Genomic DNA, 22,812 nt, shown 5'->3' with positions numbered 1-22,812 from the left:
ACATACTTTATTAGTTTATAAACAACTGTACTTTATCATTTCAAAAAGATTCCTGCTCGTGTCCAAAATTGACCTCAAAAATTTTATTTTGGTATGGCCGTGGCACAAAGTTTGATTTTCATGCACTTTGCCGCTTCAGGTTTTATTTAATTTTTTTTCTAAGATACAATGAAGAATGATCACAAAGATTTCATTAGTTTCAAAATTTTTTATTTGCAAATAAATAAAAATTTTGTTTTGGATTCTCTGACTTCACTAGAGCTGCTTGCATGATTTACAGTTCAAACTAATCACTATTCCTTATTTATTTTACACTCCCCTGTGGGTGAGACCTCCCATCTGAAACCAGCCATTTTAGCTGCTTTCTCTAATAAGGACACCCTGTTACACCAACAATCTTCAGATTGTCTGCCAACCACAAACAAAAGATCTGGATTGCAGAGGGAAGGGATATGTACTCACAACCGAAGCTGTGTGCCTGAGATGATGATATTAAGGATATCCCCTCTCGGTGACATTATACAGTGACATTTATTTATTTTTCTAGTGTCCAAAACAACAGCGCTCATTCCTGTAATAATCATTAAAACCTTTACTGTGAAACAACTGATGGGACTCCTTCCACCTAATCAACAAGCTCCAACATGAAAAAAGAAGCTAATTTAATAGTTGCTCCCATCCACCACTGTTTGTTTTACACAGCGAAAAATCTACAGTAAAGCTACATAAGTTAAAATAGCAGATCAACTGTTAACTTAGTCTGACACGATGTTTAAATTAGGCATCTTGCTGAAGGCTGTCGGCAGTCGTCCTATTTTATATGGCAGCAATACCGGCAACAAGCAGAGGTGAGTCTAAGGGGGACATGCGGTGTACTAGACCAGTGGTTCTCAAACTTTTCACAATCAGTAGCAACTCAGAAAATATCTGGCTATTCAGAGTCATAAAGATACCTGCAAAACAGGTAATTTCTTTTTATTTTATACACAAGTCATTCATAAATCCTGTTGGCTGAATTATTTTTTAACAATATAAAAATATACTTACCTGTTGTTCAGGATATATATATATATATATATATATATATATATATATATATATATATATATATATATATATATATATATATATATAACTGTACTACACCATAATTTCAAGGCATTAGTAATGTTATTTTGCAGATTTAGGTTAATATAGAATATACAGAAAATATTATATCAATGAAATTTCAGGCTAATAAAAATATATTTGCGACAAAACGCTGAGCACAATGACCTGGGGCTGTTAGGTTGGACATTAACATTAATTATTAACATCTACACCATCATAACGCCTGTTTTCAGCAGCAGGAAACAGCACAGGGCACACCCCAGTTCTGAGAATGATAATTTTTTTCATTGCAGCCACCATACACTCATTCATTCACTAGCATACTTAAACATGCAGGTACAAATACACAAAATATGTACACACACCAAATTTACCTCATGCAGGAGATACAATACTGTCAGAAATCTTTTTCTCCTACTAATGAAAGAAAGCCTTCCAAGAGAACAGAGTAAAGGCTATTTTATTTTTTATATCTTCATTTAGGTTTAATTTATACCTTATTTTGACATTTATTTTTTATTTATATTATTTTTTTATTTTTATGTATGCAGCATCCAACTACTCAATTGTGCCACTGCTTACAGAAAGACTTTTATTAATAAAAAAACAAATAAAAAACATCTATTTTACTAATACAAAAAAGATAAGGCTCCCATGGCTGCATGTATACACATACAGCCATATTTTTGCAACACACCACTTGAAATAATGAGCAACAATGAGCAAGCAGAAGAATTATAAAGAAAGGTTCTGAGTTCTGGGGAATTTTAAGCCCTGCATAACTTTACATTTGTCATCAATTAGTTATTGTTAGTTACTGTGATTTCTTTGCTTGCCCTGTAAAAAAAATACCAGAAGTAGTGCTCAGTTTTATTATCAGATGTTTTAGTCTGTATGACTATATGAAATTCAAAGAACTTCAGTTTAGAATTAACAGAAAGAAACAGAATAGCTGAAGGAGATGAAATCTGCAAATTTAAGATCTGTTTATAGTAAGACCTTCAATAATTAATTTTCTATCCAACTGATTTAGAACAGCAATCATTTCAATACTACACTAAACTGAAAAATAATAGCTCTCACTGCAAACAATGAGGATGATATCATATTTGGAGGAAATTAAAGATATAGTGGAGAACCAATTAAAGCAGAATTCTGTAGCCCATTTGGATTTAGAAACCTGTCTTACTGAGAGAGGTTCTTCTTTAGAAATGTCTATTCTGGCTCTTTGCCTCCTATATAAATACATAGGCACAGCAGCAACATCCAGACAGTGGAACAGTGTCATTAATCAAACAGAAACACACAAGCTAAGAGGGTCAACCATGCAGGAAAATGATCAACAACAACGCTCCCTGTGCTGAGTAGCATCATTTCAAAGCTCATTACACTGGTGCACTTTACACACAGCATTACTCTACATTTGTCTGAGAAACTAATGTCTAACAGGCAGCCTGGTTTATTAACCTTTATTAAGCCAGGGAATGCTAACTGAGCACATCTCCAAAAATAAATAAGAATACAGTTTTGCATTTGTTATAAATGTCTGCATTCAGTCACAAAAAGATAACCTAACAGAGGGAAAATACTGTGCATATCCCGTCCTAAATCTGTGCTGCTGAACAGTGCTAACAGACCGACCCAGCGAATGATACTAACATTACAATGATAACGGGCCTCATTTAGCAACAGTGTGTCAACGCAATGCACATATCCAGGATTCATTCATGTTTTCCTAAAATGAATTTGTCCGTACAAAGCAAACACATTTAGAACAACCACAGACCGTGTATGTGCACAAATGATGACGGGCCAGCTGTCTTAGAAAACGTAATTACACATCTTTAAACAAAATAACACAAATTTCAAGTCACACATTTACAAGTTTTCAGAAAAAAAAGTATATCATATGCAGATAGTGGGGGTGCAGCTATCCACTAAATGACCCACAAAACAAAGTTTCTTTTACATGTTTGGTTTGTTTTATGGTTTCCTTGTGATCAAGGCAAGAATGTTTGTACACACACAGTGAAAGAGGCCCAGTGACCTTTCAGGTAACAGTTTGGATTCACTCACCGAGGATTTCATCAAAGATTTTGTACAGTCCAGGAACGTAGGTGATATCTCTCTGGTTCATTCCTATTTCTTCATCGAAAACCCACATTTGCTGGAAGAGTTAAAAATAAAAAACATGAAGCAAACAAAACAATGATTGCAACAATAATATTAGCCTGAAGAAGCAAGCTTAAAGATTTCAGCATTTATTTGGCCAGTTGTGCGCCAAGCTTATATTCATCAGGAGTAGATCACGTTTAACTATATGCCCTTCACAGTTCTAATTATATGATGCAAAGATTTATATTTTAACAAACTGACAACTAAAGTTTCTCAACTGGGCAAAAAGTTGTGAACAAGAAAAAAGTTGTGTCTGCAATTTTTTTTCTTGTTTACAGAAATAAGAGACTCATTTTCATTTTCTGTTTTGGACTTTCACTGCAGACAGGTAGCTCCTCACGACAGGTACAGGGAACCTGATGAGGTAAAGTGCTACTCAAGGCAAACAGGTGTTTTCACCTGGAACAAAATAATCTGTATATTCTCTATAAGCCTAACACAAAAAAATACGCTTGCGTAAACCTTTAGACTCAGCTGCAAAAAAAGCATTAATAATGTGATATCCTGTGAAACTGCCAGCCTTAAAAAATAAAATTTCACAATTTTTGGTCATGCCACATGGCACTAGTATCTAAACTTAGCAGAAAAAGTAAGTAAATTTGTGCTGGTCAATTATTTCTTTATTTTAACAGTGCTTCTTGGCAATGAATCTTATACTGTTTATTTCCCCTTAAATGGTACGTTTGTAAGCAAAATGCTTTTTTAGGTTGAGCAGCAGACTTGGGTATGTGGGTTGTGCCAATGAAAAACTTGCCAAATCTTCTCTGCCAATGCCAAACAGCTTATTCTGCTATTGGCTCTTGTTTGATGTTGTTTATTGTATAACATTATTGTATAACATAACATATTGTATTGTATAACATGCTGTGGGACAGTATCCCATTCTCCAACCAGCATTTGTAGCAAGTCAGCCACTGTGGTTGTGTTGGTCACTCTGGCACAAACAGCACACCTAAGCTTGAGGTCAGGACTGCAGGCAGGCCCCTCCATCCTCTCCACTCCCAAATGCTAGAGGTAGTCTATGATAATCTTTGCTCTGTGGGGGTGAGCGTTGTCATCTTGGAGGATAGAGTTTGTTCTCAGAGTGAAGAGATGGGATTGCCACTGGTTTCTGAATCTCATCTCAATATCTCTCTGTATTGAGACTGCCTTCAGTGATGACAAGCCTGATTGTCAGCACCTAGGGTACCAAAAGCCCCAAACAAGAGTCAACAGCGGAATAAGCCGTTTGGCATAGGAAGAGAACATATGGGGAGTTTTTCACGAGTGCAACCCCCATAGTCAACACTGCTGCTCATCCCACAAATTCTCTAAGTCTTTAGTTAACAACATAAGGCAATTTCTTGTGGACCAACCTGGGTGATTGGCTCAACAGAGCCAATGTACGTGTCTGGACGGAGGAGGATGTGCTCGAGCTGGGTCTTCTTTTGGTACACTCGCTCCACAGATAACTTGGAGCTCGACTTGTCTTTCTTGGCCCCTTCCATCTTTCCAGCATCCCCTCTGCCATTTGCAGCCTCCTGTTTGGCAGAATTGTTTTAATTGTGAGTTGTAAGAGACCCCCAGGATATGCATGAAAATTAATTTCATTGTTACTGGAAAGTAGGTGCCCTAATTGACCATCTTTATTCCAAAGCACATTGTTATAATTTTTAGTTTGAAAATGGTTAAAACTGGCATTGCACAAAAGTCTCAGACCACCCTTCATTTCTTTATTATTCAACACAGCCTGAACTATCTTAGGCAATTTTTTATTTCTTAAAGCAGTCCTCGGGAATTATTCTCCAGGCTTCTTGAAGGGCTTTCCAAACTTTTTTATGGGCTCTGAAGTCTCTTTGTAGGCAAATACCTATGCAAATGGACAATTATGGTACCATAAATTAAGCATTAGTACCCAAAATAGGGAGCTAGTTCAACAATCTCCAACTAATACTTTCCAAAATATGCAAGAAAATTGCTTCCAGTAAAGGTGGAAACAACAAACGTGTTTCACCACTTGAGGCAAAATACAAAGCCGAGTAGAACCAGGTTATGAAGGAACAGATACTAGCAGATGGTGAAGTGCAAACTAAGTGTAAACAAATGACTTCACCTAGTCACTGGAGCACATACTAATTTCACTCCATACAGCAGGAAGAGCATAGTGGATGGAAATTACTAATGTGGTTACAAAGCTTAACCCAAGATGCAACATCACAGATATAAAATATTTTTCAGTTTCATTATGTGACGATATTGTGAAAGTCCTGAGGAGTTACAAGGTTGAGCTACTTTGGTTATTGTTAAAGTGTTATTTAAAGTTATGTTATACTTTTACTTAAAATTTCCAGGGAAAACACTACCTAGACTCCTTCTGTGCTTACATTTGAATTATGCTGTGTCACTACTATTACACTACAAAGCTGCTGCTGCTGGAACCTTCTTTTAATAGATTCACACTTCAAAGTAGGAAGGAATTAGGAAGGAAACTGCCCTGCATTTACTTGTAAAATTATAAATGCTACTTCCTGAAAGCTACAAAAATAAATAAAATGTTCAGTTTTTCCCCCATACTGTCAGAAATATCATTATTGCAAATTTTCTTCAAATACCGTGATATAATTTTAAGGCTATATTGCCCACTCCTACTTGATAACCACCCTTCCACTGAGGCCATTTCTGATGAGGCTTCTGCAAACAGAACTGATGCAGCCCTCAGGTCCTGTGTCAGGTCTTTGCTGGATTTTTTCCTATTTCTTAAGGACATAACTTTCAGATATTGTTCATCAGCTGTACACTGTTTTTAGGGCTGCCATTTCTTTTGTCCAATTTACTCAGATTTTTTTAAGGTCAACTTGCACAACATGCCGAAATACACTAAGCTTTCAGTCAATAGTTCTTTGGGAATCACCTTGTTGGTGCAAAACTGTTATTTTATCCCTGTTAAACTTTGTTATCTTTGGCATTTTTTTGTAGATACAGCTAAAGAAATTAAAACAAATGATGTGTTTTTGTGACATATTAAAGGTCTACAGATACAACTTTAAATGGGTTCTTTGCAAAGTTGTCTATTACACAGAGACAACACAACTGAGGGGAGACTCAAGGCCTTTGTACAGTATGGGTGAATTAATGTAAATAAACAATAAGAAGACAAAAACAAGGTGATTTTGTCTGCACTTCAAAAGGCAAATATGTTTTGGTCATGAAGTAATATATATAACTTGCAATAATCCCTATATTATATATGAATATATACATATATGCTGTCAGAAAAAATTCTTTCTTCAGCAAATTGTTTATCGACTTGTACAGACTTAACAGACCTCCGCTCACCTTCATGAGTGCTTCAAGATTCAAGTTCAGCCAATTAGTAAATCATACTCTTAACACTCATATAGGACGTCTAATCGTGCTGTGTCACGCACATATAATAGTGCGTGACACAGTCATATTTGAAAAGCATTACAATCGCCTATCAATGCAGTGCTTAAAGTAGTTAATTATTTGGATCCAAGCACGTAACTGTTTTTGTTACTGTCACTTTGTTAAATATAGGTAAACACCTGCCTTTTTCAAAGTGCCCTTTTTAAAAAAATCTGTTACAAGCTGCATAGTACACATATATAGTACACATTTCATTTAAAACCACGCTACCACTGCAGCGAAGTTTACATACAACTTGACACCAGACAGTTGGTGTGAATGGGTCAGGCTGAAGATGCCTTTAGCGTGTGTGAGCGCTCTGAAACACCATGCTACTCTTGTGTGTAGTGTTATGCCTGGGTTCCTGTTTATTTCCAATACATCTCCTACAGCATATTTCAAGACTTTTATTAGTTGCACATGTAGTAGTAGTATGTTGTAATAGCAGTAAACCCAGACAACATTCAAATAAACCAGTCTCGACGAGACGCTTCTTCTCCCAACTTTTTGTTGAAGATATAAACAACGAACCATCAGGGCAGAAGAAACGCGTTACGTTTAACGTCCAGACCCTTGACGTCTCAAAAGATCTGAATCCAGTCCACTGCCCTTGTAGCCGGGTCAGAATTTAAATGGGAGACTGCAGCTGGCTCATCCTTAACAATCGTATGAAAGGCCAGCAGAATAAATACTACGGACTGGCGAGGAGATTTAAATGACATCTAAAGCTAACAGTGGAGTAGCTCGCTGTGCTTGGGTTAAAACAGCCTTTCAAAGCTTTACAGCAGCACTGTTCTTTTTAAAATCCAAGTTCGCTAGTCGTGTGCCAAACAAACTTACCATCCAAGCCAGAGCCCCGCTTCCTGCAGCGCCGTTGGACATCTTCCTTTGTGGCTACTATTTTTTTCCTCAATCTAGCTCGAAAAATGTCTTCAGTTCCAGTCCAGTAAAAAGTCCGTCAACATAACAAATGTCTCACTTGCAAAAAGACACCCAAACCGGTTTATATCCCATGTCTTTCTTTGTTTGTTTAAAAGATAATTCTTGAGAATGTAACAAAACAGGGAGAGGAGGGGAGCGTATCGCAGCTATTGTTAAAATCGACGAGCGCTGGCACAGTAGGCCTAAACTTCCAACAAAGATGCTAACCGGCTACAGGGTTCCAAATAAATACTGTACAAAAGTCACGCATTAAATAGGTTTACAATTTCATGTAAAAATGAAACATAATAAAAGAGCTGTTTAAATGAAACGCTCTGAAAATGGATATAATTAAATACTTTCCATTAACACATAAACCCAGTATTAGCTAACCGCAGCTAACGCTGTCCGGCTCCGCCATCTGCAAGATACACGGCGAATCGTCTCGCAGATAAGCCGACCAATCAGGTATAAGCTTTTCAAACGCACCGATACTTCAACCAATAGGACAGGTCAACTTATAGTAACGCTTCCTCTTTTTTTTCAACGCAAGATGGCGGCAAAAGTCCAGTAGAGCTTCTTCGCAGTAGGCAGTATTATGTATTGTTATGCACGCGTTGTTTTACCTTTACTCTAGGATTGCCACACGCCCCCATTATGTTTTCTTACACTTAACCCTTTCCGTCACACCAACACAAATTTATTACATTTACAATTCGACACATAACAGTATTGCAGGTAAACATAGCCCATTTTTAATTTCAGACTTTAAAAAAAAAAAAAAAAAAAAAAAAAAAGGGGGGGGGGGGGGGGGGGGGGCAAAACAAAACAGTTTATTAGTACCAACAGACCTGTAGCAACCTTAATTCACCAGAACATCAACCCTCTTTTGCTATGTGGAACATCTCCAAGCACTCCAAAATACAAACACATTCACAGTGGAGGAAAACATTACAAAACTATATGGCTTTATGGTTAAAACTGTACATGTCTTATATGTTAACTGGCCCTCAGTCAAAGTAAGAGATATATAAAAAAAAAAAAAAAAAAAAGTGACAGCAATGAAAATAATATTTTGATTAATCCATCATCAGGCCATGCATGTTCAATCACTCTGAGAACTTACATATTGCACTGAAACTACAACCCAAACAGTTAGCTCTGAGCATCTGAGCAATGAAGTCGAAACGCCTGTTAAGCATCTTGAAGATAAACAATGATTTCAAATGACGACTCCTCGGTCTCCTTCAGACTCTGTCTGAACAGCTGAGAGTGCTGCCATGCCGTTTCCCCTATTCCCCCGCTGAGTTCTGCTGCAACGATGAACTCTGAAGAGCCAGACAGACTGGGAAAGGACTGCATACTGCCATCTAAGAGTTTAAAAGTAACGGAGGAAATCATCAGGTGGGTTCATGACAACATTAAATAGCATGTGAAGTGTTTCACAGACATATACGGATACCTCCGGAGAAGTCTGTAGTAAACTGGCCTGACTCCAAGTGCCAGCAGGCTTTCCCAGAGTGGAAGGTCTGGCTACTGGCCATGACAGAGACAGACTTGATCTTCAATCCTGCTGGAGCAAAGTCAAACTTCCAGCTGATGCTTCCTGTAGAAGAGCCTTCTGTTCGAGCTAAGTACACCTGAAGACAGAATATACAATCAGGTCCATTCTGTGTACATAGAGATTTTCTACATTTCCAGCAATGTATTGACTTAATCTTGCATTAAAAGAGACATTTCCCCACCTGTTGCTATTATCCATTTTCTAACCTCATAATCAAATGAAAATATGATTTAGTAGTTTTATTAATTCAGGCTGACATTGTTCATTTTTGACAGCTCAATCCTTTCTACCGCAGTGCTCTTTAAAAGTGAAAGCCTACCCTTCTTAGCTTAAAATGACAAATTTGAAAAAGTTTTCTCTGCTGTTTAAAATAAAACCAATAGAATGAGCTTTAAGGCTGAAAAGGATTCAAGTATAAATCAATGTGTGAGCACTAAAAAAATTTCCTCTTAGACAGATTTGGAAAATGAGTCAAGCTTTTGTTTACTCGAGGCTTGAAAGTTATACATATACAGAGGAAGTTGTATTTTTTGTTATTAGACATTTATAATCAAAGACAGAAAATAAAGACTGCTAAAATTATTGCAAAGGAAAAAAAAAAAACCATACCATCTGCCAATCATTTTCCACCTTCTTGAAAATGGACTCCTTCCTCCACACACACTGATACCAGTTCTGGATCGTCTCAGAGCCGTTGGACACTCGGCAGTACTGGTCTTTGGAGGCACTATAGCGTACGTGGAGTATCCTGTCGGTCTTTTCTTTCTCAGTTGGAGTAAACACAAAACCTACAGCCTGAAAAGAAAACACATGCACTCTTTTTCAGTAAAATGTACGTCCAGATTGAGCTATGATACACCGAACAAAATATATACAAATCTGAAAACACAAGAACACAAATACATCTTTTTTCCAAACAATGAACAGCCTCAACAACTGATGGCAAATTGTATCAAAACAACATTTGTTACAAAAAAACCAAACAGGTATGCATCTACTGTACTGCTGCATCAGTTTCTGTTATTATTGTTATTCACTTATAGTATATCAAACCAAGTAGCTCAGCGAATGTCATTTTGTCCCTGCAAGTTTTTTCTTCTTTGCTGCAAAGCTAGTTAACTTCACATTCGCAGTTTATTCATCAGGAAGTGCCACTGATGGCTGATGGGAAGAAGCCATCAGTTTAAATGTCTGCTGAAACACAAATGTGGGAGGCCATATCATGTTGTATGGTACCTGTGTGGAGGCTTTGTCATCACTTTCTCTGGTTTCCCCACGAGCTAATCTCCAGGCCAGAGAGCCAGAGCTGCGCCCGCCTAGCTCTCCTGGTTTTGGTTTCTTCGGCGAGATGAACTCCACCAACTCAACAAGCAGCCGCTCTGTCAGTTCCTTCTTCCTCTCTGGACTCAGGAACTGCTGCCTCTTTTCAGGGTAAAAACAGAAGGTTTAAAGGGGAGCCACCACAACAATTAGTCTCACATGCAGCGTTAAATGGGTTAGTCTTACCGTCGCAGTGACGTTATTAATGGTGTGCAGCAGCCAGGCCTCCTGAACCCTGGTCCTTCTTGACAAAACCTCTGGATGATTGCAGGAGTACCTCCATGTTACATCAACCACCTGCAGCAAAAACACACACGTTCTAACATTCAACTTTACTATCAACTGTTAACCAGCCAATTCCTAACTGTCTTAGCCATCTCCCTGAGATGGTGAGGGCTCATCACACTGCAATAAAGTATTATTACACCATTATAAACCTGAACAATAGCAATATAATCCCACATATACACTGAAGTAATTACACTTTGACTATAGAGGGGAATCATCTAAACACCAGTAAACACAGGAACACCTACATTTCAAATACAACTAGAAGAACAAACCTACACTGATAAGACATGAAAATGTTCACACAACTAATAACATGAAAACAGCCATGCTGTTTTTACCTCATACTGAATTGTTTAGGATAAATAAACAACTTAAAAGGAGAGACCCGCTCAAGCATCTGTGTTCCCTCCATACATGAGAAACTCTATAAATCCAGATTCACAATGATCCATCAAAGTACACTGATATCTTACACACAAAGCTATTCTGTTAAAAATAAATAAAAAAATACACCATCAACCTGCATGGAACATTAACACACTGCCAGTTAAATTCATTCATACCAGGATGCCGTGTCCATCTACTCTATTGTTTTCTAAATCAAGAGATTTGTCACCTTTTCTCTGGAAACACACACAACTGACAGTACAAGTAATAACAGTAGAAGCATGTGTCCATTTCTCATACCTGGTCCTTGGAGAAAGCCAGAACGTAGGCGATTTTTTTACCCCAACCGACCTCATACAGCAGCGGCTTATCACACACGTTCTCACATGGGTCACAGTGCAGCCAGCGGCGCTGAGAGACAGAGTAAATCTCTGTCCACACATGGTCTGAAACAACACAAGAACGTGACTTATTTCATACGCCAATATATCTGATACCACATCAAGCAGGAATTAAGAGATTTGGTGACATTTTGTATCAAGCATGTATAAGGCATACTTTAAGTACAAATAATACAAACTCAAACTGGATTGTGTGAGTAATTCAGTGAGGCTGAGAAAAGTGAGTGTAGGACAGAGCAGTAAACTGCCACCTTTCCTCTTTGAGCAGAGGACCAGTATAAGTGATGTAGGGCCTTGACTGGCCAATAATGTACATACCTGTGCTGTCCCAGATGTACCTGGCCTCAAGGTCCATGGCCCTGCAGCACAGGGTAAAACAGTTGGCCCATTCCCCACAGCGCCCCCTCCTGGTTTCCAACAGCTTCTCAGGATTGTTATACCTGATGTTCACAATGAGGACAGATTAGGTGTAAGTTTTTTGTTTGCTTCACAGTGATAACACAGACAAGTATAAACCTCTGCACAGTAATCCTGAGCCTAACGTGTATTGCTTTACTCAATGCTGAAATACTTCTTGAAACTTTATCATGTATGTGTTTTATGTGCAATTTCTCACTTATTTTAATCATCTATTATTGCAACAAGACATTTATTTTCATGAACTCATATATATATATATATATATTATATATTATATATATATATATATATATATATATATATATATATATATATATATATATATATATATATATATATATATATATATATATATATATATATATATATATGAATTCTTTTTCCCAAATCAAAGATTTAATGGTAATTTATTCCTGTCAACCCACTTTTTTTATTTTGCACATTTCAAACATGACCATATCCACCAGTAACTCCCTTAAAATCCCCCAAGAACAAAACAAAAAAATATAATCGGCATATGATACAAATTTTAATATGTCAGATATCTTACAAATATCATTTATATAAATAGTGAACAGTTTTGGACCCAGTACAAACATAATGAGCACTATTCTCTCAACTTTACAAACTGTTTGTCAGTCACCTAAATAGTTTTTCACCTTTACAACCCTTTGATCCTGCACCGCTCCAGTTTATTGATTAGTATGCTATGATTATGTCAAATGATTTTTTAATGATTAAAAAAATAAATAAATAGCACTCCAATTGCATATTGTTTCTAATCTATAGCATTTGTAATCTCGACTGAGTCGGTTAATGCCAGTGATGTTAAACTGATGGATGCATCGGGAGAACTAAGGGTTCAGTACCCTTGCTCAAGGATACTTTGGCATGCAGACTGGAGTAGCCAGGGATCAAACCACCGACCTTCCGACCTACCCCGTGTCACAGCAGCCCCAGATGGGTGTTAGTGGTTCTCGGAGCCCTTCTATGACCTTCTTCACAGTGATCATATCTATAACATGACAATCAGTGGATGCTTTGTATTTACACTTATTTACAAAATTAATTGTTTATTTTTCCTCCACTGCTGTGAGGAACATTGAGTTAGGATTCTGCTCTGTTTCTCTCAGGGTTTCAGTCCAGTCTTCAGATGCCTTTGGCTCAGGAATTTTTTCTTCCTATTTGGTCCCACGCTTACAAAATAATTGTTAAAACTACTGACCACATCAGCAACGTTGTCCTTTATGATGTAATTTTCAATAAAATATTGAGGATAACTTTGTCGTCAAGGACAATTTTTAAAAATGCTATTAGACCCCAAATTCCCTTAATATTTTTTGTTATTGTTCAGTATTTTACTATAGTACTCCTTTCTACATACCCATATAATATTGGTTAACTTACTTTTATATTTATTCCATCCCTTTTTGGTTCTTTAGTTTATGAATTCCCTATACAGCAGATATTTCTTTGCATTTTGTAAACCTTTTGTGATCCATGGTTGAAAGCTGTGTTTTTGCATTCTGCTTCAGTTGACAGTTAAAAGCTTTGCAAAAACCAAATGAACAGAAATCTAAAATGTAAAATACTTTTCTTAACTACATAACTCCAATTGCTACATACCTCTGCTGTCTTCAGTTTTGTTCTCTATGTAGTAACTTGAAAAACTAAAGCCCTTAAATTACTAGGTTAGTTCAGTGAGCGTATATGAAGAGGATATATGCCTGCCAAACTTGTTTTACTTGCTCTGCAACAAAATCCAAATGTATACACCCACACACACCTAGGGAATCTGGTGGAAACCTGGCAGCTCTGACAATAGTGGTTTTCCACTCGCTGCACTCCCCAGCGGAGGTCATCGGTGTTGGGACTGAGGGAGGGGGCGTGCTGGGTTGGTCCTCCACAGCTACTGCAGGGCAAACAGTCCACCCAGGTGAAGAAGTCATTTTTGAACCACCTGAGCAATTCCAGCACCAAGAAGTCTTCTACTCCAAGTTTACATTCTACAAACAGGACAGTAAGTCAAAAAATTAAAAATAAATTAACCCTACAATGTACATATATTTATTTATGCACACACACAAAATTGTATTTATGAAATGACCTTACCTGGGTCAGACTCATTAGCCTCCTTCAGCTTCTGTTGAGAAGCAAAGTACAGCTCCTGGTGTGGGATGACACTCCGGGCTTTCTGCTGCAGCTCAGGGTTTTCATACACCAGCACATGTTGGAAGTTTGTCTGAAGAGTCACAAAGAAGCTCATGCTGGTCTCCTGACAGAAGCAAATGAACAGATCTCAGATTATGTCATTCAAGGAAGTAAATGTTCAGAAATATAGGATGCTATTTCTGTGTTGCATTCTTTTTTTTTTTTTTTCATGAATCTCTCCAAGGAGGTGGAGAGTGTAAATGGTGCCAGAGTTAGCATGGCCCACATTCATGTCGGTTTCTTTATCTACTTCTCTACCATTTAATTTATCAATGAGAATGTCCTTACCAGGGACGGTGGCTGCTGTGATGGTAATTCTACAGGCAGGTCGGGGATGGCAGCAAAGCTCCGTGCAACTGAAGCTGAGGCTGTAGCAGGCTGAGAAACTGGTTGAACAGGACTTTCCCCACGTAGCCTCTGATCCCTCTCTGTGGCAATAGATTCCCTGACGAGTTTCAGCTGTTCCACTGATGCTGACTTGGGGAAGACTAAGTGAGTCTCAGCCTGGCAAGAGGCAGTTTACTCAGTTAAGCAAATGAGGGATGTCCAAAAGGTTTCTAGGCAAAAAGCTTGACTCTATAATATAAGCCACCTGATACAATGGTATCTTAAAAATTACCTCCTCAAATCCCATCTCAAAGAGACATTCCACAGCACCTTTGACAGGCAACAGCTTTGTGGAGAAAGTGGGATTCCCAATGCGTATTGATCTGTATTTCTCCTCATTGGGATACCTGTTAGAAATGACATAAGAGTAACCATCTGAAGAATACTGATATTAGATAATGACAGATTCGTCTGTGTTGTCATTTAACTTGTTCCGTATTACGCAGCAGACATAATGTGCTTTGATTCCACTCTTTTTGTATCAGAGAAGCGTCACAGCTAAGCAGACAACAGAGTATACGGGTCAATTCATCTCAAATCACAATGGGCTTTCTGCTCTACTGTCTCTGATGGTCCATAGTTTGGACATATATAAGTATCGCTGCAAAATTTAATTCAATGCTTTTCCAGATATGTTTAAAAAATGGTCCACTGATCCATTTCCAGAATGGTTTTTTTCACACTTTAATAGTTTGTGAGATATTTATGTTCAAACATTGCCTCAAATTTCAAAGGTAAAAGTGTGAAATTTTAACTGGCCTATTTTACCATAAGGGAACATGTAAGTTGGGACCTTCAAAAAATAGTTGAGTACTGGTTGGTTAAAGCATGAAAAAAAAAATGAAAGTAAAAATACATTCAAGCAGTCCTGTGAAGTCCTATATTTGTGCACACACACACACACAAAAAAAAAACCTTCACATTGCAAAAGACAACTGGTCACAATTTCTGAATTATACACATTTATATTTCACAATAATAACTGAGCAAATATGATTATTGGTACAACAAAAACAAAAATATCTGATTTTGGAGTTTCCAGATGTTACTCTAATTATAACTGAGAAATACAACTGCATATACCATTCAATAAATAATGTAAAATAAACATTTTAATTCTAGTTAATGAATTAACACTGAGTGTTCTCAGTACTGCTTTTTATTTCTAAGGTGATCAAAGCTCTGAAACTTTAAACTGGATCAATTTAAACATTAAGGCTTCCTGTCCCACATCCTGATAAAGGAGATGTGGAAACTGCTTCAGTTTGTCGGTAGATCAAAGTAAGATTGATTGATTGATTGATTGATTGATTGATTGATTGATTAGGTGTTCTTGGTGTGTGTTCTATGTTCTAGTAGCTGCAGTTCCAGCAGGCTAAAAGAGACTAAGCAGCAGGTTAGAATCAAGTATAAAAACATTTTATAAATAAATCAAAAAATGAATACACGCACATTCCTGTGACAATGTGACACACAGTTTGCGTTTCATTCAGTGGTTTTAGTAAGGTATGGCTTAATAAGCTGCTAACATTAAAAAAATTAAATTAAATTAAATTAAAAAAATTCACAAGAATAAAATCTGTATTGGACTTAAAACATGCTGTAAATAAAAGTGGCGCTTCCAGACAATTTTAAACCGAAATTCTGAACACCAGTTTTAGTTCTGATTCTCTCAGCTGCGGACTCGGTGCTGTTTAAGGGTTTGAGAGTAAAGTTTAAATATAAAAACAGAGTTCAAACACAGGCTTCGTCTATGTGCAAATTTCATTTGAGGTCAGCAAGTACAGTGTAGGTGTCCTATTTTAGGATCATATATTAAGACCGATGAAACTGTTGTAAAATTGTTTGCTGCCAACAGAAAAATACAGGGATAAAGTTGCGTAACAGAATCTATATTTATTACTGATGCTCATTGGGGAAACAAAGACTTTTGACCTACTGAAAAACTGCAAAACACCTTCCTGCTCTCCCCGAAGAGGTCCGAGGGATCGTGCCAAAAAGTGATTTCTGGCATTTGCCAGAAAATGACTGCCTGTATTTAAACTGTTGTAAATGACTTGCTGATCTATAATCTGTGGAAAATATGTCAAACATATCTCTTGTGAATGATATCAAGTCATTTTGAGCGAGAAAGAACATTTCTGTCCCAAAGTAGAAGCTGCGATCAGTTTTTGGCAGTGACTTTTATATATTCTTTATTTATCAGGGTCAAAACTGTAATTGATCTAAAAAATGTATTTTAAAGAGAATTCTGGCCAGGAGGGCAACAGAAATCACAACAAATATAACATTAACCTCTATAAAAATATTTTAAGTGACCAAAGAGGACTGGATTTATTATAATGTATAATAATAATAATAATAATAATAAGTCAAACATACTTGAAAAACAGGTCATTGCTTCATTTTATATATAAGCCCTTCATAAATCCTATTGACCACACTCTATTCACCAATATAAGCAAAGACACTATACATAAAAGCACATAGTAACATCGGAAATCACTTTATGGCAGACGATCACTTTTTGGTACAGCACCGGGAATGGTGACGCTATTTTCTTGAGAATTGGTCAGTCAATAGCAGGTGGTTTCATGCCTGTGGAGCTCTAATCTCTCTAACCATAGCGCCTTAAGTGAACACTCTTCGTACTCGTTTCAGCAGTTATGCTAGGATTTTCGAGGAGTTGGCGCGTGACATAAAAGCTTAAGGACATTATTTTTCTCAAAAACACAACATACAGCCAGGTAAGCTTTCTTAGCGGTTTGTTGGTTACTTAATAGTTGATATTGCTTGTTTATATGTTAAAAAAAATATCTATACGACCGCAACACGGCAGGTTATTGCGTCCACAGCCTTACCTTAAAATGTTGTCCGCGTATGTAAGTAACAACTTTGTAACATCTAAGAAGACTTCGTTTGGATTCTCGCACAGCGTTGTGACCGCTGGTGAAACAGCCATGATGATATTTCTTGTAAAAATGGGGAAAAGTCCTCTGAGTTTTCAAATAGCTAACGTTCAGCAGCTGTTTGAGGGTCCTGGATAAAGCTGCCCCATCAACGCCTAAATAAATCTTCGACGTTGTGAAAGACTTTGAATAATTTTTTAGTTTGTTTGTTTGTTTGTCTTACCATAATTATGCTTAATTAGGCACTTTTATATGTTTTCTTCCTGTGGTATTGAGTTGTTTAATTTTTTATTGAATACTTAAATGGATCTGGCGTTCACTAATACTACCTAAATATAGCTGGAGAAAAATACAAGGAAGGCATGGGCGCATACATCGCCAGTAACTGCGAACTGGTTTGTATTCTGTGCTGTATGCCACAAGTTTAGATGCTGTTTTGTTTAAATGAAATTTCTCTTTTGCCTTCAGATATTTAGAGGAAAATTCAACAAAGCCTCGAGCTGTAAAAGCTTATACAGATTTCAGGATGTCTGCTTTTTCACTGTTTTGTTGGAATAAACTACGGCTGAGACCACAGAGCATAAGGACTCTTCTTCACAGGAATGCCGGTGTTTGTCCTAATCAAGACTTCAGGCACCACAGCTCTGGACGGCAACAAAGAAGGAGGGTTGTTATCACAGGTATAGGGTTAGTGTGTCCTCTGGGCACAGGCACTACTCTGCCCTGGTACCGCTTGATCAAAGGTCAGAGTGGCATAGTTTCTCTGGACTCAGAAGAGTACAGGACTCTCCCCTGTAAAGTGGCAGCTCTGGTACCAAGAGGAAATGAAGAGGGTCAGTTTAACGAGGAAACATTCGTTTCTCATAGGGAGGTCAGTAGCATGTCACCAGCAACTGTAATGGCCCTTGGAGCTGCTCAGCTGGCTTTAAAGGACTCAGGGTGGAGTCCCAAAAGTCCAGAGGAGCAGATCAGCACTGGGGTAGCTGTTGGCATGGGCATGGTGTCACTGGATGAGATCGCTCGTACCTCCTCCCTCTTCCAAGAGAAGGGCTACAACAAAGTGAGTCCGTTCTTTGTGCCACGGATTCTTGTCAACATGGCTGCTGGACACATAAGCATCAAACACAAGCTAAAGGGTCCCAATCATGCTGTGTCCACAGCTTGCACCACAGGTGCACATGCTATAGGTGATGCAGCCAGGTTCATCGCCCATGGGGATGCAGATGCTATGGTTACTGGTGGTACAGAATCTTGTGTGGGGCCTCTTTCATTAGCTGGCTTCGCGAGGGCCCGTGCCCTCGCCACCAAATGGAATCACAACCCTACACTGGCATCAAGGCCCTTTCATCCAGAAAGAGAGGGCTTTGTGATGGGAGAGGGAGCAGCTGTGCTCCTGCTGGAGAACCTGGAACATGCAGTGAGGAGAGGAGCGCGGATCTACGCAGAGGTCCTAGGTTATGGGCTCTCAGGGGATGCCACACACATAACTGCTCCTACTGTGGATGGTGATGGGGCATTCAGGTGACTCATTTCAGGGTTTTCACACTGGATGATAATTTTTTTTTTTTTTTTTGATTATATTAATAATATGTAAAAGAAATAACAAAAATGCCATAGGTATTAAAAAAACATTGATTTGTCAAGATTTTACTTTGACCTAATAGTGCCTAATAGTGCAAAGCACATTGCCTGTTTTTTATCTCTTCAGTGGGAAGAAATGCAGAAAAAGCTGACTATAGGTTTTTCCTTTAAGACTGCTGACATTTTATTGCATCCATCAGGTGGCAGTATCTTAAAGGATGGGTGGAGGGAGTGAGAAGGGTTTCAGATTTCTTAGCTAGCTAGAATGTGATTTTACAGGCCTGATTATTTATACAGGAAAATTTTTCTTTGTGCTTGATGGTAAGGGTGTTTACCAGGCTGAAATGTTGAAGATGAGTAAACATTTAATTATTATCCCATGAACTAATATTAAAATGCCCTTGGTGACTGTAAAAAACAAGCCTGCATTTGTCTCTCTGTCCCATGGTATTTAAATGATTGCAGTTTTCTCTATTCCCTTAGCTAAGCTTCTTTGTCTTAGTGATAATTGTTGTTTATTGCTTGGACGTATTCAGACAAAGCATTGCTGCCAGTCAGGCATCTAAGACCAGCACACTGGGGTACTTTATAGTGTCAATGCTTCATTATTGCAGATGTTGGTCTAAAACATGGATATAGCCACCCACACATTTTGAAATTTGAACATCAGTATTTTGGCCTATGTAATATTTTTGTGTTTTTTTGTTTGTTTATTTTTAAGCCAGAAGATACATTATACTGATAAAAGTGTTCAGTGCCTAACACTGGCAAGCTTGGTTAGCAAACTGAATTCATAAGCTGTATGACAGCCCAGGGTGGAGCCGAATCAGCAAAGAATCTTCTTCCAAATGTACTCACAATGCAAATACAAAAAAACCAAGCCCCTTTTACATGAATCCAGTTTTTGTTCTTTGTTTTTGTTTTATTGAGAATATTGTTTGTTTCCTTTAAAGACGACTCTGTGACAAACCCCTCAAGCAAAATAATTTCAAATCTGATTTGACTTCTACTTCTACATGTACCCATTCATTTCTTGACTCCTTGGTCTTAGTTTTAATGGTGTAAGTAAGACACAAGTTGTCATAACTTTCAGTATCCCTAAACTTCCTTTTTCTTACCATCTCTACAGGTGCATGTCTGCAGCCTTAAAAGATGCAGGCATCTCTCCAGCTGATGTCACATATATAAATGCTCACGCAACATCTACACCTTTGGGTGATGCAGCAGAAAATGCAGCCATTAAGAGACTCTTCCACCAAAGTGCTAACGTCCTAGCTGTCTCATCTACCAAGGGGGCCACAGGACATCTACTAGGGGCCGCTGGGGCTCTGGAGGCAGCGTTCACTGCTCTGGCCTGCTACCACAGCGTCCTGCCCCCCACCCTCAACCTGGACCGCACAGAACCAGAGTTTGACCTGAATTATGTTCCCTGCATAGCACAACAATGGCAGACTCAGGGCAGACGGGTTGCCCTCACAAATTCATTTGGATTTGGTGGCACCAATGCCTCACTGTGTCTCAGCAGCATCGGATGACACACTGGGAGTGACTGCAGACTTTCTCTCAATGATCAGATTACATCCAGGCATGAAATATTTACAGAATCCATCAGTATTGCTGCTTATGAAATGGTTTGAATGTAATTTATTCCACAGTTTGGAAAAATCTATTCTGGATTTGTATGGACAGAATTTATCAAGATCAAAAATTCATTGAGTTTACTCAGTCCTTGTGTTTTTTCTTGTTCTGATATTCAAATTGTGTTAAATGTTGTTAGTATATTAGTATGTGCTTGTGTATCTGTATTAGGTACACTATTAGGTGCACCTGTATTGATACATTTTCAGTTTTTGTTAGTGTTGCCAGGAGATGACAATTGTGTACTCTATTTATTATTGAAGTTACCGTAGATGGAAATGGTGTGCTGGACTGCATTACAATTAAAAACTGTAATAATATAAAATCCCCTCCCCTATGGTAAATCATCATCTTCTTTCAGCTGCCCTGTTTAGGGGTTGCCACTGCAGATCTTGGATGAAGTGATTGTTAATAGTTCTTATTTCAGTGTCATAGAAGTATAGTGCAGAAGGCGGACCTGTACTTTCTGGATATAAATTTAGTTGGATTCACCTGCACCAGACAGATTGGGGAATGCTCAGAAGAGTGAGAGAGTCACTCTATATGACTTGGAGTCGCAAAGAGCAAGGCTTTTACTATTGTCTGTGCTTTTGCACTGAACGGCAGCGAAGAATACCCAATCTTGTTGTAATCTTTAGGTGAATTCTGGAAGGGTTTCTTCCTAGGGACTCCATAGTTCTGCTGGGAGACTTCAGTGCTCAGGTGGGCAACCATGGAGACACCTGGAGAGAGGTGATTGCGGGGGAATGGCCTGGCTGATCTAAATACGAGTGGTATTCTTTTATTGGATTTCTCTTCTAGGCATGGTTTGGCTATAATGATCACCTTGTTTGAGCATAAGATGGATCTGGTATCAAGTGTACTTGTAGCACCTTACTGTAACTCTAGGACACTGACATGACTTATAACACTATCACTGTCATTCTCACCTGGGTGAAAATCACCCAATGTTAGTGTTCTAGGGAGAAGCCAAAGGTCAATGAGGAACCTTGTTTTTGTAGCATCTGTTCTGAGACCATATGTCTTAGACACTGGGATGAAGGTGGTCATCTGATCACTACCTAGAGAGGAAGTGCTGCCAGAGAGACCTAGTAAACCCAAATGAGTAGTGAGGGTGACCCTGGGGATTCCAGGCAGTGTAAATGCTAGTAAATGTAATGGATTCAGAATAAAGAGACATTTACTGACTCAGAAGGGAAGATGTCTGCTACCTCCACTCACTTCAGTTTTGTCCACTGTGGCTGAACTAGTGATAGGTGCAATTCACAAATAACAAAACCTCCTTTTCAAAGAAATGTAGAAAATGTCTGTAATGTCTCCAAACAAATAAACCATCTGCATGAAATGCAGCTAAATTCCTGGCTGACAAATTATCAGACAAAAAGCTGAAAATCATTTGGACCGTGAAATAAAGGAGCTATTGGATAAGGAAAACATTACCACCTGATGAGAAGATTAAAAAGTACAATATGATTTTACAAAGATATCTTAATTGTCAAAACAAAAGGAAGCTGAAATCAGAGAAAATAACCCCTACACTCCCCAAAGAGCTTCAAACAAGAACGGAGTCTGAGACAGAGCCAGAGGAAAACCTGGTGCTAAAGGAAGTGTTAATGCATAAACTAGACTGCAAAGGCTTTAGTGGAAGGAAAAAAGACAGTGAATTACTTTGCAAGAATAACCCTGTCACACAAGTCACATTAATGAAATTTTTATCGGTGTCTCAGAAGAATAAACAAAACCTGTGGTCTGCAGGATGGGGGTAGGGGGTGGGGGGTGGTGGTGGTGGGGGGTTTGGACTTAAACAGCCTGACTTTATAGGCGCTACGCCCAAGACGCCACATGGTGGATTACGGCTGACATCATCAACAGGAGACCAGTATTGAGAAAAAAGAAAGAAGAGAAAGATGATCTCTCGATCACCTCGCTGGTTAAATTTGTGATAAATAAGCAATATCTTCAATGAAAGATCATTTTAATTTAAAGTTACTTTTGTCATCTGGCTGTTTTTTGTACACTGAAAATATGATGCCAAATTTCATACATATATAGATTTCACTCTGCACTTTATTAAGCTGAAACCAAAGTGACA

The 22,812-nt window shown here is 38.2% G+C and overlaps 3 protein-coding genes across 4 annotated transcripts in view; 1 reads left to right on the top strand and 2 right to left on the bottom strand.

The window, feature by feature from the left end:
• top2b (DNA topoisomerase II beta) overlaps positions 1-8,045 on the bottom strand; it is a 29,066-nt gene extending 21,021 nt beyond the window's left edge. For both annotated transcript variants that reach the window (XM_030740903.1, XM_030740904.1), the window contains exons 1-3: positions 7,531-8,045; positions 4,641-4,805; positions 3,187-3,277 (exon numbers count right to left, since the gene is read on the bottom strand). In XM_030740903.1, coding sequence (XP_030596763.1) covers positions 3,187-3,277; positions 4,641-4,805; positions 7,531-7,572 — 298 coding nt within the window. In that variant the 5' untranslated portion in view covers positions 7,573-8,045. The remainder of the gene's footprint in view (positions 1-3,186; positions 3,278-4,640; positions 4,806-7,530) is intronic.
• A 383-nt stretch (positions 8,046-8,428) lies between these two features.
• On the bottom strand, positions 8,429-17,629 carry ngly1 (N-glycanase 1). Its single transcript, XM_030741720.1, has 12 exons — positions 17,454-17,629; positions 14,825-14,939; positions 14,494-14,709; positions 14,107-14,269; positions 13,781-14,000; positions 11,893-12,014; positions 11,474-11,619; positions 10,682-10,792; positions 10,412-10,597; positions 9,785-9,970; positions 9,074-9,251; positions 8,429-8,981 (listed from the first exon to the last, which is right to left on the bottom strand). The coding sequence occupies exons 1-12, from the start codon at positions 17,552-17,554 to the stop codon at positions 8,806-8,808; spliced, it is 1,920 nt and encodes a 639-aa protein (XP_030597580.1). The 5' UTR covers positions 17,555-17,629; the 3' UTR covers positions 8,429-8,805.
• A 222-nt stretch (positions 17,630-17,851) lies between these two features.
• On the top strand, positions 17,852-21,854 carry oxsm (3-oxoacyl-ACP synthase, mitochondrial). The gene is made up of 2 exons (XM_030741721.1): positions 17,852-19,022; positions 20,212-21,854. The coding sequence occupies exons 1-2, from the start codon at positions 18,028-18,030 to the stop codon at positions 20,615-20,617; spliced, it is 1,401 nt and encodes a 466-aa protein (XP_030597581.1). The 5' UTR covers positions 17,852-18,027; the 3' UTR covers positions 20,618-21,854.
• Positions 21,855-22,812: the final 958 nt, after the last annotated feature.

The sequence above is a fragment of the Archocentrus centrarchus genome, chromosome 11, assembly GCF_007364275.1.
Source record: "Archocentrus centrarchus isolate MPI-CPG fArcCen1 chromosome 11, fArcCen1, whole genome shotgun sequence".
NCBI lineage: Eukaryota > Metazoa > Chordata > Actinopteri > Cichliformes > Cichlidae > Archocentrus > Archocentrus centrarchus.
This window is presented reverse-complemented; position numbering and strand designations above follow the sequence as displayed.